The sequence below is a fragment of the Hippopotamus amphibius genome, chromosome 1 (assembly GCF_030028045.1).
Source record: "Hippopotamus amphibius kiboko isolate mHipAmp2 chromosome 1, mHipAmp2.hap2, whole genome shotgun sequence".
Classification (NCBI taxonomy): Eukaryota; Metazoa; Chordata; class Mammalia; order Artiodactyla; family Hippopotamidae; genus Hippopotamus; species Hippopotamus amphibius.
The window spans coordinates 1,846,601-1,865,451 of record NC_080186.1 but is presented as its reverse complement, the minus strand read 5'-3'; the positions used below and the strand labels follow the sequence as shown (position 1 = coordinate 1,865,451).

At 66.2% G+C, this 18,851-nt stretch overlaps 1 protein-coding gene across 1 annotated transcript in view; it reads right to left on the bottom strand.

Moving 5' to 3' along the window:
- The window catches only part of PRDM16 (PR/SET domain 16), a 315,585-nt gene that overhangs the window by 3,368 nt on the left and 293,366 nt on the right, over positions 1-18,851 (bottom strand). Inside the window, exons 9-14 of the mRNA XM_057750442.1 lie at positions 15,506-16,910; positions 11,947-12,034; positions 8,950-9,119; positions 8,293-8,370; positions 3,182-3,351; positions 2,717-2,891 (exon numbers count right to left, since the gene is read on the bottom strand). Coding sequence (XP_057606425.1) covers positions 2,717-2,891; positions 3,182-3,351; positions 8,293-8,370; positions 8,950-9,119; positions 11,947-12,034; positions 15,506-16,910 — 2,086 coding nt within the window. The remainder of the gene's footprint in view (positions 1-2,716; positions 2,892-3,181; positions 3,352-8,292; positions 8,371-8,949; positions 9,120-11,946; positions 12,035-15,505; positions 16,911-18,851) is intronic.

Sequence of the window (18,851 nt, the reverse complement as noted above, 5' to 3'; positions counted from 1 at the left end):
CTGTCCACTGCTGTCAGGGGAGACCCGGGGTCCTGCTCGGGGCACCAAGGCAAGAGGAGACGTCCTCTCCGAGTGGTCACCACCTCCCAACGCAGAGCCGGTGGGGGGCTGGGCTGGGGGAGACCCCGAGGGCCCTGCTCTCGGCCATCCCCGTCTCCACGTGTCTTTCCACAGGAAAGAACATGGACGCTGAGCGCTGCCCTGCCCTCCAGGACGGGCAGGACCCCAGCACGTTTTCCATGTCGCGGGGCACCTGTGCACCGTGGCGAGGACCCTGGAGCCGGGTCCTGCCTGCCCCCAACCCCCTGTCTCAGTGGGAGGGGTCCCCTTGGGCGGGGCTCGCCATCTCCGAGCCCACGACCCCCGGGGACAGAAGACCATTGCCCAATCTGAGGGCTGGTGGGGAGCCCTGGACCCCAGGGCTCACAGCGGAGAGCAGCCCTGCGCGTCACTTAAGCAACCCTGAGCTCCCCTCTCTGTGGGAGTGCCCGCCCTGCATGGAGGGTCGCCTCCTTGGTGGGAAGCCCGCGTCAAGCACCGGTGCTCACTGGGTGCGGGGCGCATACGGCAGGGACAGAGTGCGGGTCTGTCTGGAGACGGCCTCAGACAGAGAGGACACCGGGATGAGTGTCCAGTGCCTGGGGTGCGGGCGTGTCCCCGAGGCCACCGTACCACAGCACCACGGCTGCCACGCACACAGCAGGGATCTGTTCCTCCCTGCCCTGGAGTCTACACGTCCCGGATCCAGGTGTCACGGGGCCGGGCCCTCCTCCCAGCCCCTGCCCTGGACTCCGGGGGCCTGCGGGCGATCCTTGGGGCGCCTTGGCTTGTGGACACATCAGCCAGCTCTGCTTCACCTTCACGTGGCCTCTCCCTGTGTGCATCTGTGTCCAAATCTCCCCCTTTATAAGGACACCCAGTCCTATCGGGTATGGGCCACGTGACTCCAGTAAGACCTTATCTTAACTAATTACAAGACCCTATTTCCAAATACGGTCACACTCTGAGGTGCTAGATGTTAGGACTGCAAATTGGAATTTGTGGGGGACAGAATTCAGTCCAGGGGTTTCTGGCAGGCCCTGAATTCTCACCGACGGTCAAGAGAAGGACTCTGGTTCTGGACGATGTTCATATTGGCCCCAAATAGAACCGCCAACGTGCTGCCACTTTCCAGAGATTAGCTGACAAACGTCACCTGTGACCGTGGTCCCCCTCTCCCGGGATGCGGCTTCCGCAGACGGGGCCCGCCGACGGCCTGGGTCTGCAGGCCGGCTCTGCCCCGGGCTTTCTGGGGGGCGTGGGCTCAGCCTCCTCTGAGCCTCACGTACCGCCCCCGCCCCAGGGGCCCCGGTTGAAAGGCTCTGCTCTGTCGGGTTGAGGCGGTGCTGTCCCTCTTTCCTGCGGGGACAACGCCTCTGTCCCGGTGGCTCTCCTGGAGTGTCTTCCTTGTGGCTGAGAGCCGGGCCCGCCACTCAAGCCCGGGGCGTGGGGGCCTCCCCGGCACGGCCGCCCAGCCCGGGGAGGACGCCCCTGGCACGTCCTTGTCGGCTCTCGCCTGGCTTTGCCCTGGGCGCTAAGGGAGAGTCTTGAACCGTCAGGACGTGCCTCGTAGCCTGGGTCCTGGGTGCGCGGGTCCGTGACTTTCTCTGAAGGTGGAGATCACAGAGCCTGATACACGACAGCTCTGGGATGGAGCCGCGGAGCGCTGCCTGAACGTGGCTCTGCACCCCGCGCCCCAGGAGTGGACGGCAGGGGCCAGCTCCCCCATGAGACCGCCGCAGGCCCCCGGAGCCGAGAACGGACTCGGGCACTCCGTTGGCTGCAGAGCAGGCAGGGCTGCCCCCGGGAGCGAGGTCTCTGCTGCCAGGCAGGCCTGAGGCTCTGGGACACGCAGCCCATGGCCAGCCTCTCCCATGCCCCTCCTCGGAGCCCACCCAAATGCCAGGCGATGTCACCTTCCCGGGCACCGACTGAGGACTTAGAGCCAGAAGCAGGCCAAGGGTCACGCGCACGTGTGGACTTGCCAGGTCTTCTCGGTTGCCCCTGCTCTGTCCCTGGGCCAGTGACGCGGGAGCCTGGGGGACCCTCCTCACCTTGCTGTGGCGGGTGGAGAGGGACCCGGGCCCAGGGGCCGCAAAGTTGCCCACCCGCAGACAGAGGGCTAGAGCGAGGCCTCCCCACCCCTCTGGGCCTCGTTTCCCTCTGCAGAATTAGGGGAGCACATCCCTGAGGACCCTCGGAGTTTGGGCATCGTTGATTCTCCGCCAACTGAGCCCTGGGATCCAGGTGATGTGGAAAACCTTCCACGTACTTGAATCCCAGTTCTGCCGTTTTTCTGCCTTGCATGTGTGTTTAAAGGGGCAGCACTCTTGCTAGGAACCTTTCATTCCTTGCATTAGACAAGAACGTCCTGGAGTTTCATAGGCGTGGCAGGTCTTGTGGCAGGAGCCCCCACCTGGCCAACGTGGGCTGCACGTCTGTTCACCTGGAGGTCAAGCTGTGCCCCTCAGGCCTGTGCGCACGGAGCGCGGGACACGCCGTCAGGACAGGGTGCTTGCCCTCATCACCCTCTGCAGGCGGAGAGGCCGAGGTGGGGGTGCGGCGGGACGGACGCCAGCGGCAGAGCCCGCGGGCCGCGCCCTCTGCTGTGGGCCTGGGGTCCCTGATGCTGGGGCGGGGGCCCAGGCTTCCTGGGGCCCCGGGGTGGGCTTCTTACCGTTTGTCTGTTCGCGTGGATGCTTGGTTCATCTCGCTGTTGGCAATAAAGTTTCTGATTTCTGAGAAATAGGAGTCTTCCTTCTCGTCTAAAAGTGCATGGTTGTCCGACTCGGAAGTGGGGGAGGAGGCGCCGGTCCCCAGGTGGTTCGTGAGGATCCCCGAGTGCTGGCTCACTGCGGGGAGGGGAGGGCATCAGAGGAGGGCATCCCACGGCTGAGCCCCTCCCTCTGCGGGACGCCAGTGGCCGGGGACGGGGCAGGCGGCCGAAGAGGGTGTACGTTTGGGGTGCTCTTGGGGAGCCCACCTCTTAGGAAAACCCGGGAGCAACAAGATCCTCCTGAACGGGAATGGCTTGAGGGACGATGGCAAGCTTTGCTGGAGAGCTAGCGCGGGCTCCCTTCCCTCCCCCTCCTCCCGCCCTGCCCCCCCCACCCCCCGCGGGCGGGCGCGGGCGGGGCCCCACCTGGCGCGTGCTCGTGTTCGTGCTTCTTCAGGTGTCTGTCCAGGTTGGTCTGCTGCCCGAAGCAGCGGTTGCACAGGTGGCACTTGAAGGGCTTCTCCTTGTTGTGGATGTTCCGGACGTGCCGCTGGAGGTTGGAGGAGATGCTGAAGGAGCGGTCGCAGTACTTGCACCTGGAAGACACGGTGCCTCGGTGGAGACCCGGCCCGCGGTGTTCCCGAGGCCTCTGGACTGCAGCGGAGAGCTGGGGGGGGCAGTCCTGGCGAGCCTGTCCCTGGAAGCGGGTGCCCCCCGGGACCCCTGGGCGCTGGATGGTGCCGGACTGTGCCCCGAGCTGGTGGGAGGGGGTGCTCTCTGGGGCCTGTGCCCCCGGGTGGGCAGCACCGGGACCCTCCAGCATCCCCCCGCACCTCCCGCCCTCTGCTGCCTGGGTCCCCCCAGCTTGGAGGCCGGGGCCCGGCCGTGTGTGGCAGAGGGCGGCGTGCTCCTGGCGGCCTCAAGGGGGCAGCCGTGCACCGGGAAAGATGCTCCTGGCAGGTTTTCCGGGAAGGAGGTGCCCAGACCCGCTGCCTGCAGCTTTCCTCCCTGGCAGAGAGACCCCCACCCTGGCCTGGTCCCAGCCCCTCTCAGTGGGTCCTTGGGTGGACCCCATCTCCCTCAGGACCTCAGTGTGCCGATCCACTAACGGGGTGCCGGGGCCGCCCCGCCTCTCTCTAGCGTCCCTGCCTGCGCAGCCTCGCCCTGTCAACAGGCGGCCTCCTGTACACAGACCCCCTTGGGTGGGAGGTACCCCCAGCCCCTCCTCGGGGGCACCCGCTGCCAGGCCGCACGGCGCACTTGGGAAATTAGAAAAAGATGCTCTTTCCTCCAGATGCTTCTGTTGTCAATACTGCCGTGACCCCCAGTCCCCCGCCCCGAGTTTATCAGAGCAAAGTGCTTCACCGTTGGGAAGCTGCCACGAGGAGCGACCTGAAATGCCTGGCACGTGTGGGGCCTCGGGTGAGCCCGGCCTTCTCGAGCACACTCTAATCCCCCCAGTTTATAGCAGGGGAACCAACAGTGAGGGCCCCAGGGACACCAGCACCAGCACCGAGAAGCAACAAACAGGCGGCGGGGAGAAGGGGAGAGGGAGAGGGAGGAGAGAGAGAGCGCGCACACCGGGGCACTGGGGACCCGCAGCCACCCGCTCTGCAGACAGCGCCGCCTCCTCCTGGCGGCCGGAGTCCAGGCCAAGGGCGCGGACCGCTCCCCACCCCCCCACTCTGCGTGTCCAGCTGGGCCAGGGCAGAAGGACTCCCGGGCTGGGGGTCTCCGGTCGCACACGTGTGTGCGTGTCAGTGTGCTCGTGCACACACGTCCGGCTTTGGGCATGCTTGTGGGCACGTGTGCACATGTTGTGTGCGTGCATGCGTGCTGGTGGGCACACCTGTGTGCACCTGGCCTCAGAACACCTCCAGGGATGCTCATCCGAGTCTCAGAGGCACAGGTGCGCCGAAACACCCTTCTCTGCGCTCAGCTCTTCTCCTGGTTTGGAAACAAGCTTCCAGGCAGTGACACGCAGAGAGGCGAGCGCGGCAGAACGCTGGCCGGCCGGGCCCTACAGGAGGCAGTGTCTATGCAGCCAGGGCAGCAGGGCACGAGCTTGGGAGATGGGGTTCACCCAGAGGGCGTGGCTGGAAGGCGCAAGGACCCGTCCTGAGGACGCAGACTGGCATTCCTACAGGGGCTGGCGGCCGTGCTCCAGCACAGAGCACTGGTCACGAGCACGCGGTCATGTGGACGGGGACGTGCCTGAGGACACTGTGGGGCCCCAGCCTCCCATCCGGGGCCAGGCCAGCAGGGGCCTTCCCGGTGCCGCCCGCCCAGAAGCCAAGGCGCCTGCCTGACACTTGACCTTCAGAGGCCAGCCCTGCCCGGGGAGCGTGGGCAGCCTCAGTGCTCCCGGGCCCCCTGAGGAAGGAAGCCTGAGGCCCCACTGGCTGCCGGGGCCGGGAGCTGAGCTTCCCCTGTTCGAAGGGGTGGCAGCTTTAGGAAGCTCTGTCCGGGGAGGCTGAGAGCCTCCAAGTGACCCCCAGCCCCCGCCCCACCTGCGGGATAACGTCTGGGGAGAGGGGCGCAGCTCGAAGGTGCCCGGAGGGCTCCCCCGCTGTGATTCTGAGGCTTCATTTACTCAGTTCCTGAAGCTTCCAAATTTTGCCTGAGGCCAGGCTAACGCTGGCTGCCTCCACTGCGGAGAGGCTGAGAGCCATCGTGATCTGTAGACTATAACCGCCGGGCTCCTCCTGAGCCTCCCGCAGCCTCCCTGCGCCTCAGCCCTGGGCTGGCCGGCTGGGCCAGCAGAGCTGCCTCTGGCCCCCTGGGTGTCCTGGGGACATGGGACCTTGGTCATCCCACCGCCTTGTGACTTGGGCCCACGTCCCGGATGCCAGTGCCGGGAGGGTGGCTGTGTTGTCTGTCTCAGCCTGCGGTGACAGAGGAGTCGGGCTGGGGCTCGAGCCCTGTCCCCGGCAGGGCTGCGCAGAGACGCTCGGGTGCCCTCTGACCCGGCGCTCCCCTCTCAATGGTCCAGAACGGAGGACTTTTACAACCCACCCTGCGCCATCTCACCACCCCACTCTGCCCCCGACACCCTCACACGTACAGAACCCTCCCCGCCCCCAGGAGTGCCAGGCTGCCTGTAGGGCAAGGGCAAGGCCAAGCCAGCCCCACCCGGGCCCCACCTGGGCCCCACCCACCAGGCTTCCTACGGCTGTGTGGTGTGCCCGCCACCGTCTGCACGGGTGGTGCACCCTCAGCCTTCTCTCCTGTATCTGGAAAGTCGGGGACCCTCCGGCAAAAGCTCCGCCACCTGCCGTGTGTCATCCCGGAGCAGTGGGAAACGTAAGGAAGAAGCAGGATTGGATGAGGAGCTGCTCACAGACCTGAGCCCCGCCTCTTGCAACCTCTGCGGGGTGGGGAGGGGCCCGGGAGGGCAGCCTTTCAACTGGGTCACAGAGTCCTGAATCTGGCCCTCTCCTGGTTCTAATCTAAATAAATGACCCACAGAAATGCATTTGAAATTGAGGGGACTGGTGAGCCCAGAGCTGCCAGGGAGCAGGGCTCTCGGAGCAGCTGGGATTTGCGTTGTAAATAAGCTGACAAGTGGCTAGTGAAATTTATGGCCGTGCTGTATAAAATAACACACCATCACGCTGCAACAGGACTGGGAGAGCAGAGAGGGGCTGGCCGCGGCGGTGGGCAGTGAGGGCCTTGAGGGGACCCTGCTGTGACTGCGTCTGCCGCCGCCCTGGGGAAGCCAGCTGCGGTGGAGACACAGCGCCGCGTGGGGAGGGTGAAGTGGCCCCCGGGTGGCTGGCAGTGTCCTCCCCGGGACCCAGTGGGGCCACACCAGCCATCACAGGGAGAAATGCTTTTGGTCACTGTGAAAGCCGGGAAGGGAAAGAAAGAAGAGACTTTGAAACACGGCCCTAACAATAAAACGAACAAAGAAAAGCCAGGTATGGGCCACCCGTAGCCCTGAAGGAAAAGGTAAGAGGACCTTGCCGGGCACTTTGACTTAATGCAGCTGGTGGCTGGGGAGCCAGGGAGGAAACGTACCACAGGTGGGGAGGCCAGTGTCCTCAAGGCTGGAAGCCCAGGTCCCGCCAGGAGCCCACGGCCAGTCCATGAGTGCTCACGTCCAGAGTGACTCAAGGCCCCCCAGCCCTGGGCCTCCGCGGACGGACCCGCACATCTCCCCCCTCAAGCTCAAGCCCTTCCGGTTCCCAGAGGGAGCCCAGAAGCCTCAGGGACGTCACGAGGACGGCCCCACACCCCAGCCTCCTCAGCGCGGGGCTGCCTCGAGCCAGACGTGGTCAGGATTCGCAACACAAACTTTCAAAGCAATTATTGTTACCCACATCGAAACTCACAGATTGGAAAGAGCAAAAGAAATCAATGATCATTAAATCCTTCTGCAAACGCGGCCCCGAGCCCCGGAGGGCTCTCACACGCAGCACGGTCCAGAAGCTGGTTCTCCTTGCGGAAAACACACAAGGCTCCTTTTTGGGGAGGGAACCAGGCCAGACCAGCCTCCGTTGTGTTGTGAGTCCCTTTTCTGAGGGGAACGGGGGGCTGTGTGCCGTGGGCGGGCCGAGGTGAGTGATGTGAGCAGATGCTCGCCCAGCCAGGACAGGGCACGGGGACTGTGACACCTGCAGCGGCCCCGCGTGGCCGCCCTGCCCAGGGATGGGACATGGCCCCCAGTCTCCGGGGCGAGTGGTGCCTCCCAGCTCTGTGTGGCCACAGGATGGGAATCTCACGCTGCCAACTTAAAACCACACCAAACTCCGTTCACTCGACATAGCCTGCGTGTCACCCTGGCGTCCTTCCCCAGTTTACGTCACGGTCACATCCCTTGGTCACCACCCCCCACAGCCGGGGCGTTCCCCTCAGCTCTTGGGGCCACAATGGTACACGAGCGTGGCCGTGAACTCAGAGCCTGGAAAGCCAGGGGCGTCTCTGGGCCGGGGGCTCCGAGTCTCTGAAACGGGGTGATGCCCCCCCAGCTGTGAACACATGTGGTGGCTTTCACACCCCCTGCACACTTGTGGCTGCATCTCTGCAGGCAGGAGCCCAGGCACTGAGGAGCGAGGTGGGGGCAGACGCGCTTCCATCCGGGGTGGTCGGGGGATGCCCCAAGCCTGGGCGGGACCCCAATTCGCATACAGCTCCCCTTCCTGAGACCAGCCCACCCTGCCTTAGGCGCTCACCCCGGTCCCCTGCCCAGGTTTAGGTCAGCGACGGCCGATGGCCGCGGTGAGGTGAGTGGAGCTGGGCTGGGTGGGGGCGAGGCTGAGGCTCCCCCCGCCCCCACCAGACCCCCCCGGGCCTGGCTTCCCTGTGCCAGTCGCCACCCCCAGCGGCAGGCGGGAGGGCTGCTCCCGTGCGCCCTCTGGGTCAGCAGGTGGGAACCTTCCGGAAGCCTGATCTTACAACACCCCCGGGGGCAGGATGGCTGAGGGCCGGGAGGAAGGGGCCCAGGCGTGCCCCGGGCAAGCCTGACGGCTCCCACCCGCGGCCCTTCCCATCCGCCAGGAGCCTGCAGCCCCCCGTCCTGCCCGGCGGGCTCCTACCTGTATGGCTGCTCCCCGGTGTGCGTCCTCAGGTGTCTCGTGAGGTTTGCTGATCGGGGGAAGATCTTGCCACAGTACCTGGGGTGGAGGGGTGGGTCAGGGATGCGTGAGACAGACGCTGCCACAGACACGGGCGCCCAGGTGCCCTGCTGGTGCCGACCCTCCCACACCTGGGGGCAGGTGGCTTGGCTGCATGCCTGGATTTCAGTCTCCCCTCAGCGCCGGGGCCCAGCTCGGCTTCACAGAGAAGCTGGACACGCATCCCTGGACAGACGGCACTGGCCCACCCTGGCCCTCTTGGCCCCGGAGTCCCGCCTTGGCCGGGCCGGCAAGGACCGGCCTGCACTGGCCTGTGCAGCTGGGGACGGACCGTGTCTCCCCGGCACTGGGCTCCTCACCTGCCCCCAGAGCTGTGGTTACACCCCGCTCAGCCTCTGGCCTTGCGAATGCCGACCAGCGGCCAAGGCGGCACAGCTTGGCGGGGCAGGGCATGTGCGTATTTTCAGGGAATACCTCAAGGGGACAACGGGCCATCGGTTGCTGCCACACTGTACCCTGGCGAGACTGAGAGCTTTTTCCTGCAAGGGCAGGCTCACGGCCGGCGTGGCGCCTGCGGCCACCTTGCAGGGGCCACCCCAGGAGCTCTCAGCGTCTCACCTGCACGTGTATCGCTCCTTGCCCTTCCTGAGGATGGGGTCCGAGAGCGCCGGGGGCGGGGACCGGAAGTTGAAGGGGTGGTGGGGGAGGGGCTGCAGGGAGCTGCCCGAGTCCGCCTTCATGGCTGCGAAGCTCTCCAGCTTCTCCGTCATGGTCTCGATGGCTGACATCTGTTGGCAGGAGCGCGGTAGAGGCTGTGGGGCACCCCTGAATCACCCCCTCTCTCGACCCACTCCCCGCGGGCACCGGGGCTCCTGGATGACTGAGCACGTCCCGGGCCCCCAGGACGAGGAGGTCGTCAGTGGAACCGGTGGTCTCCTCCTCCGTCCTGGCCACTGGGTGGGTTCTTTCACTTGCTGCTGCCAGCCCTGCTCTTGTCCTTGCCTGCAACCCCGTCACTGTCCAGGGTCGAGGCTGGGGGAGCCACAGCTGACCTTCCCCAGCCAGCCCGTGCTAGGCTGAGACACGGCTGGTGCAGGCCACCAGCGCTGCTGACCACACAGCCCCTTACTTTGAAACAAGCCAGCCAGGCCGTGCTGGCTTGACCCCTGGCCAGCACTCCTGTTGGCTAATTTTGGTTAAAGACAGAATTATATCCATTTTTTTTTTAATGTGAGTGGTGAAAAATTGATAGCTACCTGAATCTCAGGTTAAAGCGTGGCTCCACGAGCCTGAGGCACTACCACCACCTAGTGGCAGCAGGCCATAATTGCAGGCAAAGTGTTAAAAGGAAATTCAACAGTCTGAGACTAGATCCCACTAACTGAATGTTCAGAATGATAAAGCCAACGTGACCTGGCACAGGACACGGTGACACAGACAAGAGAGGCTGTCTCTCTGCTCCTTGGAGATGCCAAGGGCTTGCCTGGGGAGGAGATGGGAACCACCTTCTCCTGGCATCGGTCATGTCCACCTGGCGGGCAGGGTTCTGATCAGAATCCCAGGCTGTACCTGTCCTGAGGCCTTGGAGCTTGGGGACAGGAGAGGGGAGGGGAGGGGGCTACACAGGCCTCAGCAGCACTTCTCCCCCTGAGAGTGCCTGTTGCGAGCCAGGCCCTGTGGGAGGCTGGGATGAGACCACGAAAGGAAGAGCTTTCTTTATGTCCAGAGCCCCTCAGCGTTTAGGCTTGGGAACAACCGACTGGTTACAATAAAACACCAGAAGGGGGTTAACAAACAGAAAACGGGGTCCATCCTAATGGCTGAGGCTTTGCTGATCCTGGGCTGCTGCCTGGGCCCTGGCCAGCTCCTCCCAGTTGCAGGGCTTTGGGCCACACCATCCCTGTGGGACAGGCACGCTCCCCCATCAGACGCACGACACTTCCAGCCATGGTGGCCCTCTCAGTCCCCACAGATGGACTGATGGACACTGCCTTGGCCCTCAGCTGCCGTCCAGCCTCTCACTGGCCCCTCCACAGCCTGGATGATGGGGCCCATGTGCACAGGCCCCTGCCCATCTGCCTGTGGGTCTCAGTTTTAGCTGCAGCCCTGGGAGGCTCTGGGACTCTCCACCACCCCAGACTCCCCAGGACCCCAGAGGTGGTAAGGGGCAGTGGCCTGGCAGGACCACCTAACCCTGCACCCCAGGGGCTGCATGCCTGCATGTCGGGGCTCAGAAATGAAAGGCCCTGGCAAGGTCCTCCTAGGCAGCTGACCAACACAGGCTGGCATATTCGTGCACAGGTGACCGCCAGACTTTGTAGAGGCCATGAGTTCTCCTGTCAGCGTAATGGCCTGACCTCAGACCATTTAATCAGGTGACTTACTAGTCATCTCTCCCACCCCCACCCCTGGCTCTGGGCCCACGGGCAGGCAGTAGGGGTGGCAGGTGGGGGAGCGGGCAGCAGGGACAATGGGCAGCCGGCCCCCCGCCAGGCCCCTCTTCCTCAGGCCTGGGAGGGTCCGGCCTGCTCGGCCCACTCCGCCTGATCAGATATTCCCGGCCAAGCTCCCGGACAAACACCAACACAGGATGTGCCTGGCGGGCTTGCCGGCTTTTTCCAGCCGGTCCCAAGGAAATCAGGGGACGTCCTTAACCAAACTCCGAGTCCCCAGCAAGACAATGGGAGGCGCTAAATTTAGCTGTGAACCCAGGCAGGGCGCAGGTTCCACACACCGTGGGGTTTGTCCCAGGCGGGAAATGTAGAGCAGGAGAACAATGCCTGGGCCTGGAATCTGGGTCCAGGCCATCCCACAGCTCGGCCACCGGCCCCTCCGGCTGGGACAGGGGAGGCCGGTGGCTCTGGGAAGGGGGCTGGGCCCCAGTGAGGACAGGTGGGCACCGGGGCAGGGAATCGGGGAGACCGCGGACCCCCACTTCTGCCACCTCTCTGCGCCCACCCCCAGGAGAGTGTGGCTGGGGGCGCAGCACTGCCTGCAGGCTTGGCGGGGTCTGTGGCCCCTGCCCAGACTTGAGGGTTCCCTTGCCCAGACCCCCGATTCGAGTCTTGACAGAGAGCCTGGCCACCCTCTGCATCCCCGGGGGAGGGCGGCCCCCCGGCCCACCACCCCGAGTCCCCTTTCCTTGATGCCGTCCCTCTGCTGCTGTCCTGTCCCCGGCTCTGCCCCGCCACACCCAGGCCCTTCCTCTCCTGGTCCTTTCCCTTCAGCACCCAAGTCCCTTGGACCAGAGCCTGCTGGCACCCACACCTCCCCGGCCCATCACGCCCGTGCTCCCTACACTCAGAAGTCCTGGATTTGCTCCACCCGAGCTGCTCGCCCCGCCCCACGGACGTTCACCGCCCCCTCCTGGAGCCCAAGCCACACCAGGGGTCGGTGGGGCTCCCTGAGGGCTGGGGTCCTTGGTTGCCTCTGAGGGACTCACAGGGTGCCCCCACCAAGGACCACCCTCCTTCCTCACCTGTCGTGGCCCTTCTCATCCTCCCCAGCCTCACAGGGACCCCTGGTGGGTCTGCAGGGACGGGAAGTGGGGGCCTGCCTGGGGTGTGCGGCTTGGCCCGGATGGACCTCACCTCGGGGCTCCTGGCCGGGCCTTACCTGGGGATGGAAGAGCAGTGGCGATGGCCGTAGGTACTTCTCCTTAAGGGCTCCTACGGGGTCAGTCACCTTCCGCTTCTCCACCCTGCTGGACAGCAACACAGAGGGTTACGGACCCCACCGAGAGGCCCAGCGCTGGGTGGGGAGGAACTGTGGCCCCTGCCCCTCCGGGTGCCCTCCGGTGCCCCAGCAGTCACGACGTGGGGGCCTCACCATGGCAGCCCAGCTTCCATGGCCCCCGTCACCATGTCTCCCCTGAGGCCATGGGGACGTCCACGACCTGGCCGCGCACTCACCTGCCTGAGCACCTGCTGCCCATCACCACGCCCGGGTCTGGACCCCTTCACGTCTCCCCAGCGTCTGCCCCTACCCCACCGCCAGCACCCCTGCACGTGATCAATGCTTGATGCTGAGCCAGGAACCTTCCCTGCAGGCCCCGCGTGGCCCAGCCTCTGCCAACTGGCCCGTCAGCCCAGCGGGGGCTCTGGCCTGTTGGGGTCCCCGGGCTCCCCCGCAGCAGCGTGTGGAGCACCGGGGGCTGTCGCCCACCTTCCCCTTCCCTGTGCCCCAGGCCCTCGGCACAGCTGCTCTGCCCAACCGGGTGGACACGTGAGTGGCCGGTAGGTTTCCACCCCGGGGAGGTCACAGGGCCCCCCCACGCAGTCAGGCAGGGTCCACCTAAACCTCACGACAGCTGCTGGAGGTGACAATTCTAGAACGCTCCCCAAGTGCCAAGACAGCTGTCAATCACAGCGAGCGGAGGAGGTGGCCGTCCCTCCTCTCCCTGACCGCCTCCTCCTCTACCCTCGCCCAAGGACACCTGCCTCAGTGTCCCCCGTGGGGGTCGAGATTTACCAAATGTGATCTGGGGAGACGTGCCACCTTCCCACAGGCCGACACGGCTGCGGTGACGCACCGCCTCGCTGGCCCAGGGCTGACCTCCCGTCCCTTTCACACTCAGCTCTGCTGCCAGGGGACCAGCTAGGGCCTTGACCGGAGCAGGACAGGGATGGCCACAAAGGCAGGAGACAGTACGGCCTCACAGGGAGCCCAGAGGCGGCCTGCAGGGCGCAGGCGGCCACAGGTGACCCCGCAGAGACCCCGAGCCAGGTCCAAGGGGAGGAGGCGGTCTCCACGTGGGAAGCTGGCTCAGCAGCACCTCGCTTTTCAGGGCTTCTTAGCAGAGGCCCTGTTCAAAGCGGGACTGAGTCGGCCTTTCAACAAAGCCCCCTGGGGTGGGTGGCGTGGGACGAGAGGAAGGGGCCCCACGTGGCGGGGGGGGGAGGCGTGTTACATGTCTTCTTCTGCCTTTTCCTGACCTCTGTGTCTCGTGGCAGCCCACTGGGCTGGCTCCAAGCAGCCCCTGTCGACTGACCACACGGACCCCCAGTGGACATGGGCTCTGCTGAGGTGCACGGCTTTTGTCACCATACCGTCCCCAGCCCATCCTGCAGAGACAGTAGCACATAGAGGTGAGAGGGGCTGGAGGATTGGGGGGCCAGCCTGGCGGTGTTGGGGTTTCTCCGACCTGGAGGAGGGAGGATTGTGGGGACATGTCCATGGTCACCCCTGGGGGGTGGCCTGTGGGGATGGTGGGGAGTTTTGCTGGAATCACCCTGGGACCACCCAGGAGCTGAGGGGACCCTGTCCCCTAACCCTGGGCCAGCCTATGAACAGGCAGACAGTCCCCCGCACGTTCACTTAGAGGGAACCTTCCTGACACCACGAGTGTTTATCTTGACTGGGCTCGGGGGTGGGGGGGGGGGTGGCGGGATGGGGAGAGGATTCGGAGCTAACCCACTCTCGGCCATTTTGCTGGCGTCTGTGTGCAAAGTTGGGGGCCAGGTAGCCCCTCCATCAGCCGCTGTATCCTAAATCCTGAGGGCAAGAGCCGAGCACACGCCGGGCCTCAGAGGAGCTCGGGCGGGAGGGGGTTGGGGGGCCCTGTGGCTGGTCCCTGCCTCTGAGCCTGATTGGCTGCTCCCCCAGCTTCCGGGAAGAGGCCCAAGGCCCTAAACCAGGCCTGGAGCGGAGAGGAGCGGGCAGAGGAGGGCTGGGGGCTGGGGAGAGAGCTGGGCGGCTGGGGTGGACGACGAGGCCAGGGGCCGGGCGGGAGCAGGTAACCGAGAGCCTCCCGCAGGCCTGCCGGCTCCAGCTCTGGGGCCCTGACCAGGCGCGTCCTGCTCTGCACGACGGCGGCGCGTCTTGTGGGGTCTCCTTCCTGGAGCCCCAGGAGGCTCCTGCATCCGCCCCCTGGGTCCCTAACGGGCAGGTGCTCCCCCGGCCTTGGGCGGCCCCAGAAACCCGAGGAGCCGCCGTCCGCAGACCACGAGCCTCCAGTCCCCTTTCTCAAACCATCTGCGGGTGGCGTGTTCTTAAAGAAACACCCAAGGGGGGCATTAACATGTTTCCTGTGATGAGGGTGCCAGCAGGACCGGGCAGGAAACGGGACCAGCTGCAGGCACGGGCCGGCCTGGGCCCGGGGGCGCGAGGAGGGCGGGGCCCTGCGTGGGCAGAGCCGGAGGCCGGCCCCCCCCCCCCCCCCGGCACCCCCGCCCCGCTGGCCGTGCTGCCGTCACTTCCTCCCACTGAACCTGAACAGAGGTGACCTCACCTGCACCCCCACCCCCAGGCCCCGCCTGGCCCTTGTGCCTGCACACACGCCCTCAAGGTGGCCACGCGCTCCCTGAACGCCCACATGGACACGCGCGTGCGTGTGCACACGGGCCCCTCCCGCACAGAGCCGTGGGCCTGTATCAGTGGCCCTGCGTCACGCCTGCCTGCCTGCCCCTCCGGGCCTCCCTCCCAGGCCCGCCCACGGGCACAGCCCCCTCCTCCGGGCTCAGCCTGCCCAGCCCCCCGGGACACATGTGGTGGGGGAGGGGTCAGACCCCTCTCACCTAACAAACGCACCTGATCAAAGCCTGCCCAGAAGCTGGGGAGGGGAACTCCATCGGGCCCTCACCGGGAGTGCTGTCAGAGGGACGGCACACTGACCTTTTGCAAACCCTCCAAAGCTTCCTCCTTCCTCCCCCCCCCACCTCTGGGGAGCAGCGGCTTCTCTGGTCTCCCCTGGGCCACCAGAAGCCCCAGCTGAGGCTTGGGGGTGGGGGGGGCCACGGAGCAGGCACAGGGAAGCAGAGATGCTGGGGCAGAGGCAAGGGCCAGGGTCTCAGTGCCGTGGGAGGCAAAGCCGGGCCAGAGAAGGCGCCGGGGACTCCAGCAGGTGGCTGCCTGGGGTGGAGCGGAGGGCAGGCTGGGGATGGGGAGGGAGGGGCTCGAGGGAGGGCCGTGGGTCTCCCGGTGGCTGTCGGCGAAAGGGAGCCTGGTGTGCCCAGGAGACCCTGTCCGGCGGGGGTCTGGAGGAAAGGGCCGAGCTGGGCTTGGACTCCTAAGTGGCGTGAGCCCCCCGGGCCGAGGTGCCTCCCGAAGCCATAAAGGCAGAGGGACGAAGCTTGGGGGAGCCGGGGGAGCGCCCCTCCCGCCCCCGCCCCGCCTAGCCGCCCACCTGGGTCGGGGCCCCTCTGGGGGAGCAGGTGAGGGCGGGGCATGTTAATACCTGTAGATGGGGTCCATGAAGAAGGGCGACGGCTTGGCGTAGTGCAGGGAGGGCTGCTGGGGCAGCTGCGCCGGGCACGCCTTGGGCAGCCCCTCGCCGGCCAGCGGCCTGCGCTCCCCGTACACGTGGTTCTTGCGGGGCTCGCGGGCCCCTCCGTTCTGGCTGGCCCGCGCGCGGCTGCCCATGCTCAGGTCCAACGGCTGCTCCTCGCCTGACGCCGGGGCCGGGGGCGCCTTGGGCGCCGGCAGGACGGGCTTGGCCTCTTTGGGTTTGGTGGTGAGGTCGAAGGGGGACTCGGCGCTGGGGCCGCCCGCCTTGAGGGCGTCCCGGGGCGACTTTGGCTCGGCCTTGACCAGCAGGTTGTGGGCGAGGGTGCGGTCCGTGAAGGGGTATAGGGAGTGCGGGAAGTTGGGCAGGAACTGGAAGGGGAACACGGAGTGGTAGGGCAGCGCGCCCAGCTTCTTCTCCTGCATGCCCATGAAGCCGGGCCCGAAGTACTTCTCGGCGATGGACGCGATGGCCTTGATGGAGTCGCCCGCGGCGCCCGACGCCGTCAGCAGCTGCTCCTCAGGCGGCGGGAAGAAGTGCTGGGAGTAGAAGACGGGCACCTCGCCCACGCTGCTTGAGGCGCCTGGGGGCGGGAACTCGGGCTTGCCCGTGGCCACCTGGCCCTGGTCCTTGGTCTTGTCTCGGTCACTGTCCACGTCGCTGTCCAGGTCGGAGCCCGTACCTGTGGTCGTGTCCAGGTCCGTGCCCGTCGTGGTGTTGACGTCCTCGAAGTCGCTGCCGTCCGACAGGTCGCTGCCGCGGGGCTTGAGCTTGGCGGCGGCATACGCGTCCTCCAGGCGGCCCTCCAGCTTCTCCTCGGGCCCCGCGGCCGCCGGGGCGCCCTGGCCGCTGCCGCCCACGGCGGAGACGAGGGGCAGGGCGGGGTTGCCCAGGGGGCTGGGGAGCTTGGCGTCCTGCGAGTGGTGCAGGGGGCTCTTGAGCAGCGTCGTGGGAGGTAGCAGAGGCGGCCGGGGGTACAGGGACGGAGGGAAGATGCCCGGGAAGCCGGGCGCGAGCGCGGGGAAGGCGGGGGGCGCCGCGGAGAAGGGCAGCCCCCCCGGGTGCGGCCTGGAGGGGAAGTACTCGTTGAAGCCCAGGCCGGCGTGGTTGAGGCTGGGGGCCGGCTTGGCCTTGCCCACCACGGGGCTGGGAGTCAGGGGCAGGCCGGGCGCGAAGAGGCCGCCTGGCGCGTAATGGTTCTTGCCCTCGCAGAAGCGCCGGTGCTTGTTGAGGGAGGAGGTAGTGCTGAACATCTGCCCGCAGTCCTTGCACTTGATCTGCGTGCGGCAGTCGGCGTGCATGCGCTTGTGGCGGCACAGGTTGGAGAACTGCGTGTAGGACTTGTGGCAGACCTCACCTGGAATGTCAGCAGAGGCAGAGACGGCAGCTGGGACACCACGGAAAGCCCGCACTGCCCGGGCGTGGGTGACCGGGAGCAGCGTGTGCCCGTGCAGTGAGCACGTGTGTGCGTGTGTGCATACGTGAGAGCACCTATCCATGTGCTCACGTGGGTATTCACGTCTGTGGGCACACGTGTGTTTATGTACACACGTGTGCCATGCACGACTGCACGTTCACGCACGTGTATGTTGTATTGCAGGTGTGTGTGTCACGCCTGTGTGCCTGCACACGTGTGCGCGCACATCCGTACCTATGCACGTTTGCCCTACCCTGGGACTGGCCTCTGGTGACCAGCACGGGTTGGCGAGGACACCCCCGCACCCTCCCCGGGCTCCCCGGGGGGGCTGGATCCATTTCCCACTGCCTCGGCTTCTCCCGCTGGAGAATGGGCCCTGCGCTCCGTGCCCTTCCTCACACCCAGGAGTTTGTCAGGTGGCGCTGAGGCCTGCAAAACCGCTCCCGGAGACGGGCAGTCACGGCACGCCATCAGGTCTGCCGCAGCGCCCGCCCCACCACGTCAGCCACGCTGTTCCAGCCGGGGCGAGGGGAGCACGGCCCCCAGGCGAGAGCTCCCTCTTCCTAGTGTTTAATACGCTCTCAGCCTTCCCCTCTCTGCTGTCCCCGGCCCTGTGACCGGCCGCCAAGGCAGGGAGGCCTCCAGCCCCTCGGGGTTCTTGGTCCCGGAGCCTGGGCCTGGGGGGTGCGGCTCCAGGCTGTGCGAGGTCACCATCTGGGAGTGGCCTGACGGTCGAGACGGGAGGGGAGCCGCGTGGAGAGGGCTGGTTCCACATCTGAGAAAAGCGAAACCTCCCCAAACGGGGATGGGGAGACCGCACCAGCTCTGGCTGCCGGACGCCGGCCTCTGCTCTTAACAGGAGAGGGTGGTGGCAGCCGGAGCCCAACGCCTGGACCCAGAGGCCCCGGGGACCCAGTCTCGGCCGTTTTCCCAACAGCCTGTGAGCCGGTGTCAGCCAATCGCCAGCTTTTCTTTCTCCTCTTGTTTTTCTAACCAGCCAGGGAGGGATGTGCGACACACACACACACGCACACGCACATGCACACACATGCACACGCATGCACCGTGTGTCTCTCTGCAGGACAGTTTGCTTCCTAAATGCGGCCCCAGTGGAAATGGTGACTTCACCGCGCCTCTTGCTCGCTGCACACCCTCCGCTGCCTGATGTCACGGGTGCTAGCAGGGTGCTGGCCCTGGGACCATCTGTCCTTTGATCACAATATCTCTTTCTATTAACGGCTCTGCCTTCCTGGTTGTCTGGCTTGGCGGGACGTTCTCAAGGCTGAGGGGGGAGAGCACTGCCTCATTTAATCAAACCTGCCCTTTTTGGGAGGCAGCTGGTGCAGAGGGGCCGCTCCTCGGACGCTCTGGAAACACCCTCAGGGTCCCGCCGGCCCTGGGGGGAGCAAGGCCACTGCCCCCTCGCCCCCGCTCAGGGCCCCTGGCCAGGCGAGTGACACCTTGCTGTGTCCCCGGGCCCCGAAGAGGCTCTGTGACACCCTCTGCCCCCACGGCGGGGCTCTGCGCCACCTCGTGAGCGGCTGCTGCCGTGAGTGGCAGGCTCCCGCCCAGGGCGGCTCCCGGGAGGGGCCTCTTGGGCCCGCGGTCATGCCTGGGTGCAGGGAGCCTGGGACCCTCGCTTCCCACCTACCGCCTCCCAAGATAAAGGGATCCTGCAGACAGGCTGGGGCTATGGCAAGGCCTCTGAGAGACCGAGGTCCCTGGAGGGGCAGGTCCTGGCCCTGGGATGGCCGAAAGCTGGCTCAGAGCCGGCGATGGGAGGTGGCTGCCTGCAGGGGCTGGGAAAGGCCTGGGCAGCCCACAGGGAGCGGGACGTGGCACCAGCGCCTGGTGGAGGGCGCCCCCGGCCCTGCTGGGATG